General features: G+C 40.5%; 2 protein-coding genes across 3 annotated transcripts; both read right to left on the bottom strand.

Moving 5' to 3' along the window:
* Window positions 1-62: 62 nt before the first annotated feature.
* Window positions 63-8,890, bottom strand: gtf2f2a (general transcription factor IIF, polypeptide 2a). 2 transcript variants are annotated; one of them, XM_038700501.1, is made up of 9 exons: window positions 8,746-8,890; window positions 7,977-8,050; window positions 7,670-7,694; window positions 7,178-7,316; window positions 5,866-5,925; window positions 3,040-3,121; window positions 2,469-2,568; window positions 1,863-2,006; window positions 63-769 (listed from the first exon to the last, which is right to left on the bottom strand). In XM_038700501.1, exons 1-9 carry the CDS (start codon window positions 8,809-8,811, stop codon window positions 647-649), a joined length of 813 nt encoding a protein of 270 aa, XP_038556429.1. In that variant the 5' UTR covers window positions 8,812-8,890; the 3' UTR covers window positions 63-646. The 2 variants fall into 2 exon arrangements, with proteins under 2 accessions (XP_038556429.1, XP_038556430.1); XM_038700502.1 differs by lacking the exon at window positions 5,866-5,925.
* A 95-nt stretch (window positions 8,891-8,985) lies between these two features.
* gpalpp1 (GPALPP motifs containing 1) lies at window positions 8,986-11,648 on the bottom strand. Its single transcript, XM_038700500.1, has 7 exons — window positions 11,449-11,648; window positions 11,184-11,307; window positions 11,015-11,110; window positions 10,652-10,904; window positions 10,266-10,430; window positions 10,049-10,150; window positions 8,986-9,909 (listed from the first exon to the last, which is right to left on the bottom strand). Exons 1-7 carry the CDS (start codon window positions 11,534-11,536, stop codon window positions 9,691-9,693), a joined length of 1,047 nt encoding a protein of 348 aa, XP_038556428.1. The 5' UTR covers window positions 11,537-11,648; the 3' UTR covers window positions 8,986-9,690.
* Window positions 11,649-11,705: the final 57 nt, after the last annotated feature.

The following is an 11,705-nucleotide window of genomic DNA, read 5'->3' on the forward strand; positions in this document are numbered from 1 at the left end:
ACACTATGCCTTTGTACTTTCTACTACAGTAGATACAATAAAGTGTAAAAATACAGGGTTAACAAATTTTAGAAACATTTATTTCTAACAAAACATGTTAAAAATTACATTTGCTAACGCAACATGGTGCACAAAAGGCTACTACAGTAACCTAAAATTTTCCCAAGTCTTGCTGTAGAGACCTTATTGTATTAAGGGGAATGCACAATGTCATTTAAAGTCTCACAAGGAACTTCCTCTGCACATAAGCTTAGTGGTGAAAGCCAACTCTCACATCCATCCTTGTAAGCTTTAAACCCCCTTACCTCTGTATACTTGTCAGAATATTGATCACTGACAACAGCTTGTAAATGCATCTGCTTAAAATGCTACATCCTGTTCCTCTGGATAGAACTAATTCAATTACAGGGGGATTTTCCTTTTTTGTGCTGGAGTTGCGAGGGAAATGATGCACACTTGGGTACAACTTAAAAATTTTCCCTACAAGGATAAAACAAATCCATCTGTTAACCTCATCCTCCAGCATGTTCTTTTTCCAGACCTGATGCAAGGAAATCAGAAAACTCCCACATCCAACCAAGGCCTGTTACAGGAGGGACCCCCATCAAATGAAGAGGTGGTGTATCAGCCTTGGGAAGGTCAGGAGCTATTCGTCAGTCTTATCCTCGCCTTGGTAATGTCTGTATTCGGGCTTGAGCTCCCAGGTATTCTTGTGTGTTCCCTTCACATTGTAGATGCCAATATCACGCAAGATTTCCTTCAAGTAAATCTGGGAGAAGGAAAAAGGAACAAATATTAGAAAAGATCAATATAATACTTTCAGTGAATCAAAGCTATAACAACTGCATATAATGAAAACCTTCAACAGAAAGAGCTGCGCCACAAATCTTTTAAAGTTGAGATACCAGAGTTATATTCAAATACAGTAGACAACAGCATTTAATCATTTTATTCTAATAGCCAACTGTATTGATTGCGGTAAAACTGAAAAATGTTCATCAGGGCCAGCAGACAACCCATGGCCTGATAAGTGACCCAGATTTAGTTGCTTTTTCAGGGTATAACAAGCAGTGTTGTTTAATCAAAAACAGGAATCAAAAGTCTTGCTCTGGCCTACATTTTGAATTCATTATTGTAAATGTAATTCTCTTGGCCAGTAGTACAGTGTGCAGAAATGGGCAAAGATACACCAAAATGTCTCTCTCAAAATGTATGTTATAAAATACCCCTAAATGTATCAATATAGGAGGAAAACAGATTTGTTCTTCTGAATTTGTACATGATTGCAGAACATTTAGATTTTTCTAATGTACACAAGGCTGTTTGGAGTTTGAACCATAGTGGAAGGAAGAACATCAAGTTGAATGCTACTGCTGCATCTATGCAAAAGTGGAAAAACAAAAATATTGAAAATAGTCCTGTACAGTATGTAGAAACTTGCTCTCTGTCCAATTCAAAAACAGACATTGCTGAGACGCAACCAACCAGCCCATTTAGTTGACTTTAAGTTCTAAAGTCATATTTCTGGTGTTAACCTGCCCTCTGTGCAGATGCAATATTATTCCTGCAGCTGTGAACCATCTTAGATGGAACTGAAGAAGGGAGGGTTGTGTTAAATAGAGCAAAAAGGCCTTCATGGTTTCATGAGAGGTCCAACCATATACTACATTCTGACCAGGTCTTGTTTTTATGTATTTTGAGAATACAAAATGACTCGCCTCTAAAGTATCTTTTTCAGCCCTGTCAAATACCAATAACAAAATACTTAAAAGTAAAGACAAATAGTGCCCATCTCTGATTTTGTGAAATCAGTCGGTATAAACAGTAGTAACTACAGCCTTTACATTGCCCTCTAGTCTTACCACAGGCTGTTTGGTGATATCCACCAGGTCTTTGATGTTGTAGTACTGGTGCTTCTCAAAAGCAGAAAACAACATGTCCAGCACCTGCTGTTTGTCAGCTCTTGCTCTCTTGCCCTCCTCCTTCTTTTTCCTCTCATACTCAAGCTGCAGAAAAACAAAAAACAGACAGTTCAGGTATCGCATATAGGGCTACACTTTACAGAGCCATACCAGTGGCTTTGCATGTGACAAGTTTATTACTTCATTAAAGTAACATTTAAACACTAGTAATCATTTTCTAAAGAATGCAATATGTTACTCTCCCTCAAGTTTCCATTTTGTAGGAACATAAATGTGAAAAAAGACCAGAACTTTGCTTGAGAAAAGAAGTTCATCCCTTGGTTAACAATATGCTTAGCAGTAATGTAAAAGTATACATTATTAGTAGCAACGGGTTGAAAATAAGCATCCATGGGCGTTTCATGTATGGTGAATACTTAACTGTAAGCATAGCATGCAACTGTAGGTTTTATGTGCAGGCTACATTTTCCATGGAACTTTTTTCTATGAAAATTAACTGAGTAGATTAATGAAACAAGACGATCCCCTGTAGGGTTTATTCCTTACATTGTAAGTATGGTTGGCCACAGGTTTGTAGTTGTTGGTGACAGGATTCTTCAACTGTTGTGACAGCCTGACTGGCTTGGACAACTCTTCAATTTGTAACCTGTTAAGACGATGACAATTAGTTTACTTTCCAAGTACAATAAAAGACAGATACTGTGTACACGGAGTGACCTATTTAAAAAAACAACACATCTGTATGATGTACTGCAATTTAATACAATAGCTCTGCATTATCATTAATAATATGTTATTTGTGTGCTTTTAGTGTCTTTAAAATTTGAAAGATTACCTTTGATTCTTAAATTATTCAAATTACAAAAAGGAGTTAAAGTGTATATTTAATTTTACAAGGGTTTCTACTTTTCAAAATCAAGTTTATCTATACGTAGAGACATATTTAAAAAAAGAACATGCAATACACATGAAACAATGCCATTAAGATGTCCACAAATAGTTAAAAGACATACATACACAATAAGTTACAGTCCTACATCCAACATTGCAAATGGAATGCAGGTTCGGGTCCTTAATATACCAGCTTGTGTTTGCACACCATTTTGAAAATACTCACCTCTTCAGCCTCATATAGCTTTCACTGACAGCAGGTCTGCACTCTGCTCTCTGCACTACAACTCCCTCCAAGGCTATTTTATCTGAAGAAGAGGAGAATTAATTAAAACCTCAATGAAGTCCACATGTCCCGATGCGTATTTAGTGCATGTTTATCTCATACACAAGAAAGGGTGAGCTGTTGCATGTGTGTAAGAGAGAAAGGATAAAAGAAGAGACACTATTATAGAACGATTGGGTAACGTGTTTACAGAGAGAAATAATACACTCAAACAGTTTGCTTTTGCTAGTTATGTGTCTAGTTCCCTTAAGTAAGATGTTAGAGCATTTAAGGGTCAGTAACGGCACTTATAATCTGTCAAATGTTACAGCTGACATATATAAAAAAAAATCCCCCCCCCCACACACCACAAAAGGCCACCTTGGCACGCGCACGCGCACACACACAGTGCTATTACTGTTATTCTTTCCACAGTTAATTCCGATTAATCAATGTATTTCTCTTTCTTCTACCAAAAACTCCCCAATTCAGTGCAATTGTCCTGTTGAAACTGAAGAAACAGATTTCTTCAGTTTCTTTCATATGGCTTCTTTACATGCACCATGTGTAGTTGTTTCTATGCTATTGTGCATTTGTATACTTGAGTATACCAATCAATTATTCAGATATAGCTTTGGCCTTCCAGGGGTAAGCCAGAGTCTGCTTGTCATGGTAGCTGAGGACCAACTATACAACAGCTTTATTAGTTTCATCAATCGAAAAGAAAATTATGTGAATGAGTGATCTACACCAATTAGGTTTAAATACAGAGCAGGTAAAAGAACACGAAAAATCCCCAATTCATTAACACATAATTGAAAGCACCACTTGATCACATCTCAGAGTCTGAGCCTATTTACATGTAGTTTTGAAAATGTTTGCTAATGTACTTAGATTAAGAAGATCTAAACTAACAGTCAAGACATTAAATCCCTTTGCCAACACAATGTCACAACTGGACTTGGATCACAACCATCAGCTTGGGCAGGTAGCACTCTGCTCAAGCCCAGTGTCCACCAGTCTAACCACAGACTCCCATTCCCATTTTCCAGCAAAGATGGTGCAAAAGCTCAACATGAATTCCAATTGTGCTCTAAAACAGAAGAGGCCCGTGTGATGCTTTGGGGCAAAACTGGGCTCTACCTGAAGACAATGGGTCTAAAGTTTTGGTACGAATGCATCTTCCAAAACATGTATGTGGCTTACTATTGTGATACTACACTGCTCAAAAAATAAAGGGAACACTAAAATAACACATCCTAGATCTGAATGAATGAAATAATCTCATGAAATACTCATACAACAAAATCACACAAAAATCATCAATGGAAATCAAACTTATCAACCCCACTACAGGCCGATCCAACTTTGATGTAATGTCCTTAAAACAAGTCAAAATGAGGCTCAGTAGTGTGTGTGGCCTCCACGTGCCTGTATGACCTCCCTACAACGCCTGGGCATGCTCCTGATGAGGTGGCGGATGGTCTCCTGAGGGATCTCCTCCCAAACCTGGACTAAAGCATCAGCCAACTCCTGGACAGTCTGTGGTGCAACGTGGCGTTGGTGGATGGAGCGAGACATGATGTCCCAGATGTGCTCAATTGGATTCAGGTCTGGGGAACGGGCGGGCCAGTCCATAGCAACAACGCCTTCCTCTTGTAGGAACTGCTGACACACTCCAGCCACATGAGGTCTAGCATTGTCTTGCATTAGGAGGAACCCAGGGCCAACCGCACCAGCATATGGTCTCACAAGGGGTCTGAGGATCTCATCTCGGTACCTAATGGCAGTCAGGCTACCTCTGGCGAGCACATGGAGGGCTGTGTGGCCCCCCAAAGAAATGCCACCCCACACCATTACTGACCCACCGCCAAACCGGTCATGCTTGGAGGATGTTGCAGGCAATGTTCTCCACGGCGTCTCCAGACTCTGTCACGTCTGTCACATGTGCTCAGTATGAACCTGCTTTCATCTGTGAAGAGCACAGGGCGCCAGTGGCGACTTTGCCAGTCTTGGTGTTCTCTGGCAAATGCAAAACGTCCTGCACGGTGTTGGGCTGTAAGCACAACCCTCACCTATGGACGTCGGGCCCTCATACCACCCTCATGGAGTCTGTTTCTGACCGTTTGAGCAGACACATGCACATTTGTGGCCTGCTGGAGGTCATTTTGCAGGGCTCTGGCAGTGCTCCTCCTTGCACAAAGGCGGAGGTAGCGGTCCTGCTGCTGGGTTGTTGCCCTCCTACGGCCTCCTCTACGTCTCCTGATGTACTGGCCTGTCTCCTGGTAGCGCCTCCATGCTCTGGACACTACGCTGACAGACACAGCAAACCTTCTTGCCACAGCTCGCATTGATGTGCCATCCTGGATGAGCTGCACTACCTGAGCCACTTGTGTGGGTTGTAGACTCCGTCTCATGCTACCACTAGAGTGAAAGCACCGCCAGCATTCAAAAGTGACCAAAACACCAGCCAGGAAGCATAGGAACTGAGAAGTGGTCTGTGGTCACCACCTGCAGAACCATTTGCCTAATATTTCCACCTGTTGTCTATTCCATTTGCACAACAGCATGTGAAATTGACTGTCAATCAGTGTTGCTTCCTAAGTGGACAGTTTGATTTCACAGGAGTCTGATTGACTCGGAGTTACATTGTGTTGTTCAAGTGTTCCCTTTATTTTTTTGAGCAGTGTACAAACACCATTTATTAACAAAAAATAACAGACACTCAAGTGTGTCTGATTTCTAGTGGTGCAACTTTGTCACTCGCTGGCGAAATGGAGGACTCACCTGGACCTGCCCCCGCCCCCGAACCTGAGCTGCTGCCATCAGATCGCTCTTCTGACTGGCCTACAGGAAGGGAGGGAGGGATGGTAAACATGAAAATACAGGGGATGGAAGACGGAGGGAGGAGGGGATCGAACAATAAGAACCACACCTAGGGTTTAGTCGCACACGGAAACGTTTGATCACACAGAGCTCTTCGGCGTAATCTCTGACGAGAACACACGCGTGTGTGTGAGCAAAGCAAGCATGCCCTTACCAACAAGCGAGCACAGATACCCTGTCCCACCACAAATACACAACCATGACAGGGCTGTACAAATACTGAAATTATTTGAAACAGGATACATTTTTAGAAAATAGAAATGCACTGTATGTTGCATTTCTCGATAAAAAAAAAAAAGTTTTTACCTCTCTACTGAATGTTGTATGTTGTGATGTCTTATTGTGTCCAACTTTTCTTTTAGCAACTGGCCAAGTTTCATATCAAGTCGTACTTATCAAATGTCTATGGCTAAAAAAGATGTATAGCCTACCATTTCAACTGTGCAGCCCCCACACACACAGACACACACACACACACGATGGTGTCCCAAAGTAAGCACAGTAGCATAAGCTCACCTGCACCCATAGCAACAAAACACCTACATTACAATAAGAGGGCAGACAAAGTTGGTGAAATTCAAACCAAAGAAACACGTGCTCAAATTAAATCAACTCCAAATTCAGCGATGATTTGTGTTGATGTTGATCTACTCTATGTTAAATTAATTCCAAATGGGGCCATTATGCCTGAGCAGATACCCAATCTGCTGAGGTGATTGGCAGTGGACTGGAAAGGTCAAACCATAAGTAAATGACTGACAGAAGATGAAACAATGAAACTAAAATTCCCCATAGAGAGAGAAACACAGATCAGACTGAATGAAGACAAATTTCCAACAGACTACAAACCAAAAAACTATCTTCTGTTTTCCATTTAGTGTTCACTTATCCACTATGAACAGTATTTTTCTTGTATGTACTCTGTTAAAACTGTGGACAACTTTACACTCTGTTCACAATACATAGAGACAAGCAGGGCAGGCAAGGGAAAGACTGTGCATGAAGACAGCAAGCTGTACAAAGAGTAGGAGGATGTGCACCTCCATCACCTGATCACACAGAACTTACCTCTGTGCTAGTATAAACAGATATTTCACATCACGGAAAACTAATACAATTGGCGGATTACTACAAGTGCCTCGTCTTGCAGCACAGGCATTGAAAGCAGAGACTTGGCTTTCTCTGGCATCAAAATATGAAAACAGAAACTCACCTGATGAAGTCTCGGTGAAGACCGCCAATGTCTGACCTCCCACTGACTGCATGGTGAATGGGTGCTCGCGGGGCGCAGACACTGTCTTATCTTCTATACCCTCAATCACAGTCAGCTCTTCGTTCAAAGTGAAAGACACCTGTAAAGAGCAGTGTCATTCAGATTGCATCTTTGCAGCCCCCTTTCTTTACTTTTGATCTGGCTTCCACTATACGGTGTCCAATACACTAATAACTAAAATGAACTGCTACATGTATACAAAACTCTCATAAGCATAGCTAAATTAAATTATATATGCTTCTCTTATATACAATGGCTAAGCATAATGTAATCCATTTCCCAAACTCATAATAAATTAGATGATATTTTGGCTCTCACTAATGCTTCCATCCCTACACTTGACAGTAAATAGAGAATGATGAGCAAAAGGACACACTGTGTGGCAGATGTCCATCACCAGGATGCATTGTGCTTCTTTCAACCATCACTTACCTCTGCTTTTCCTTGGTTTCCTTTCCTTGGAGATAAAATAATTGGAAAAAAATTAATTGATTGACAAGGTGTTCGATATTATTTGAAATGCATTAGTTATAGTAGAACAATAAAACTTATAACTATCTAGTTCACCACAAAACCTTTACCAGCACACACTAAATCTCCATTCCCTCTCTTCACCTTACAAATGTAATAGTCACATGATGCTTACAGACTACATCACTTGGCTTAAACACAGACATGCACATATTTAGCATAGCAGGCTGGCTTCGGCTGTTTTTTGATGCTCAGTTGTTTCACATACTTGCAGATGCGGAGTTTCCCGACCTCGCCTCTGCCAGTCGCTTTTGCCCATTGCTGAGAAAGGTATTTAGGCACCTGCATGAAGAAACATTGGTATATTGTATGAAAATGGTCCTTGGGGTATTAACATAAAAGTATGAGCTATTCCTTTTTATATGCGGTAATTTCTCACATGCTAATTGTTCAAATTTCTTTAAAAACCGTGTTTTTGCTGTTGCCATGAAGTTATACAACTAACCAGAGTGTTGGTATGTGTTAAATGTGTCTGGAGAACAATGGTCTGGAGCCACGTTCATTCACAATTTCACATGCTGCGAAGGCTGACAGTAAGGCATGAAGTAAGGATTTAACTATATTACTAAAATTACTTTGGCAGTTACATATTATGCTGTGCAAACCGTTAACGTTATTAAGTCTTCCATCCATCCAAGGTGCTTTTCTACAGACCAGAAAGCACAAAGCTTTCACTGCTGTTACTCTGACCACATTTTGTTTATCTTACTCTAGCTGTATCGCCAAACGATGGTCTCTAGTTAAATCAAAAGGGTTATGGCGTGCATCAAAAATAATTTTGCTACGAGTAACGTTAGTTCCGACTAGTGTGACTTAGATAACAGACAGTTACTGAACTTAGCTAACGTTAGCTAAATGCACGGTTTCTTTCTTTAGCCGTAGATGCTAAGCTACATTACTGTAGCCTTCTTTGTGTTTAAATTAATAACTTCTCCTATATCCCATTAAGTAGCGTTATTAAAAAGCTATATACGCACCTTTACAAGCCACACACCCGTGTTCTGCTTGGCACCAGTTAAATCCACTTCTCCTTTCTCAGACATGATTTTAAGTTATGCTTCTGCTAGCTTGTTAATGCATCCGCGACACACATGCGCAAAAGACATAAGAAAGTATGGCGACTCTGAAGGTCCAAATCAATCGTTTATTTTTGACAAATATGTGCAGTACGTCCCTTAAACGCTCAAAAATCAGAATTCATAGGTAAAAAAAACAACACATATGGGCTTAAAAAAAACAAACTTTAATCCACTTAAAAACACAAGCCAAATTTGCAAAGCCTCTTATTGGACAAATGGAAGATTGCAAAGCTACAGGATAATGCAACATAACAATGGATTTTCCAGCAATCTGTACAAAGTTTTACATAACATCAAATAAATCAATCACAATATACAAAGGGCTGCATTACTAGCAAGGTTGAGCATTGAGGGCCAAAGTTTTTATTGATCTGGTTGGCCAAAAAGCAGTCATAAAAAAGGGCTTGTTAAATATTGGTCAAAACTTCTTACGTCAAAAGGAGATGATCTGATTCAGTACTTAACAAACCAATAATTTATCTTATGTCATTACATACACTTACAGTTGGGTAAATTTTCATTTATCATTGCAATTGTGTTGGGGTATTTTTGTCTATTATGAATCATGGTGCTACATTTTTCTAAATGAACAATACCAGTTTTCCCAGTATTATTTGCCCGTTCAGTGACATGAACTCCCATAAGTGGACATGTCTGTCATGTTTTTATAGCCTATTTAGTTCAGTTTAGTTTATATCATAGACCAACAATTTAAATTCTTCATTTTTATAACACATGACTATCTGTAGAAACATATTCCATATTATACAAACACTTTTTGCAAAAATGTCACCAGCCAGACTGTAATTGGTAGTCGGCACATTTTCACATTTTAAAATTTTTTTACAAAAACATTCGGTCTTTGCTGTGGGAGAACCGTGTGTTCAGTTCCTGAGATTTCTTCAGCAGCCGCTGCTTCTGCGCTTCATCGAAGCGATTCACCTGAAGGTCTTCATCCCGATCGAATGGTCTCCTCTCCACTGGTTTGTCAGCCTTTTCCTTTGCTTTTTCTTTCATTGTCTTTGTGTGCAAACTTATCAGAGACTCAGCACGTTTAGACTCCTGATAAGAGTGGGAGTGGGTTGAGAAATTTAAGTAATCCTGAATTTAATGTGAACACTTATAAAATGCACATTAAATATGGCATAAATTCTATATGGGGACATTTAGGAAAAAATAATAATGAGATAATAACACTTACATTATACTTAGACACTTTCTCTGCCATTTCCAAGTCCTTCCGGGGGACTTGTGGGATATCTTCTTTCTCCGCCTCACCCTTCATCTTTCTCTCAAGGCGTTCCTATTAGACAAGAATGGGCCCATGAAATACAGGGAAGTAATATATAGGCTACAACATGATTGATAAGAATAACCAATAATAAATGTAAGTATATAAGTTATCTTTCATTAGCTACTCTGTTCTTGCGCTCTCTGTCTGCTGGTGTATCTGTCCACATGGAGCGATCCTTGTTCTCTGGACCCGACCTCTTCTTGAAAGTTCGAGCCCCCAAGCCAATGTGCTGCAGTTCTGGTGGCAGCTCTGTCATCCATGTTTCTCTGCTCAGCACCTCAGGTGTGTCCTGTTTACACAGAAATACACATGGGACTGAATTCAGACTGCAGGGGAGGAAAACTTTAAGAGGCATAAAAAAGGAACAGCGCAAGATATTTTGCTTAAACATTGTTATTGTGCTTCTATGCTATGACATTTATTCCTCAGGTCAATCTGTGAGCATTTAACTGAAGAGTTTGTACAGTGTAGACTATGCAGATAAAATTTGTGTGTGGTGGGGGGACTCACATCTCCTGTCAGCTTGTCTCTCATCCTCCGTGCTCTGCGCTCAAAGTCCAGAGCCACAGAGTCTTGAATAGGGCCTTTGGGTGGCATGGGTCCAATCACATCCTCTCCCTCGCTGCTGGAGGACTCAACCTGGTAGCCTGGGGGGAGGGCAGGCCCTGGGAAACTCTCTTCATCTTCACCATCATCATTATCATTGTTTTCGTATGCTGCTCTGCGAAACCCAGGAGGCAAAGCTGGTCCAAGCACAGGTGGCCTGAGGGAACACTATGAAGTTACAGCTTCCATAATTCACTTTTTATCCACAACTCACTGTGTACACATCTTATAAAACACTGAAACACATTGTAGAATTAATTGGCTCACCTTTCTGGTGAACTCTGTTGTTTCTTAAATCCTGGTGGCAGGGCTGGTCCAAAGAAACCATCATCATCTGTTTCTTTAACCTTTGTTTTCTCCTCCCTGTTCAAAGGACACGTTAGTGTTTTGTTTGTTGAAAGTTGTTCTATAACTTCTAGTCCATTAATGAACCTACTTTTCTGCAGATCTGTCTGCAGATGTGTGACTTGTTTTCGCTCTTTTGACCGCCACCTCCTGTTCATCCGAGGAGCTCGACAGCTCTCCCCGTTTATAACCAGGAGGCAAAGCAGGGCCAGAGACTACAACAAAAAAACATTAACTACTATAGGGAAAGCAACCTGATATGAATATTAGTGATTTACCGATATAATTTACAACATTTAACCGAAAATAAAGGTGGTTGATAGTCTCTGACAAAAGGTATTTTGTCGTACACTTACATCCTTCTTCACTAACAGACTCTTCATCGCTCTCCTCCTTCCTGAACATCGGGGGTAAGGCAGGTCCGACGGGTTTATTAGACGACATATTTGACACTGATGGCTTGATAACTCACTCAAGTACTTTCAACTAAGAAATCTGTCCCATAAACCAGAAGAACCTCGAAGGACGTTTTTGACCTTTCCCCCGGAAGTAAACAGTGAAGCGTCAGTATTTTTTGTCAAGCTAGCTCTGGCTGAAGCCGCAAACCAGAAAG

Source organism: Micropterus salmoides, unplaced genomic scaffold (assembly GCF_014851395.1).
Source record: "Micropterus salmoides isolate LMB-PRFRI ecotype aquatic unplaced genomic scaffold, ASM1485139v1 Ms_hic_scaffold_6, whole genome shotgun sequence".
Taxonomy (NCBI): Eukaryota; Metazoa; Chordata; class Actinopteri; order Centrarchiformes; family Centrarchidae; genus Micropterus; species Micropterus salmoides.

Bases quoted from the DNA above. Each gene is read 5' to 3' on its own strand.
- gtf2f2a (XM_038700501.1), bottom strand. From the start codon at position 8,811: ATGTCTGAGAAAGGAGAAGTGGATTTAACTGGTGCCAAGCAGAACACG. The intron at 3,122-5,865 runs GTGAGTCCTCCA...CCTCTTCTTCAG, and splicing joins GGGGGCGGGGGCAGGTCCAG to ATAAAATAGCCTTGGAGGGA. The intron at 2,569-3,039 runs GTGAGTATTTTC...TCGTCTTAACAG, and splicing joins AGCTATATGAGGCTGAAGAG to GTTACAAATTGAAGAGTTGT.
- gpalpp1 (XM_038700500.1), bottom strand. From the start codon at position 11,536: ATGTCGTCTAATAAACCCGTCGGACCTGCCTTACCCCCGATGTTCAGG. The intron at 10,905-11,014 runs GTGAGCCAATTA...GTGTTCCCTCAG, and splicing joins CAACAGAGTTCACCAGAAAG to GCCACCTGTGCTTGGACCAG. The intron at 9,910-10,048 runs GTAAGTGTTATT...CACTCTTATCAG, and splicing joins AGAAAGTGTCTAAGTATAAT to GAGTCTAAACGTGCTGAGTC.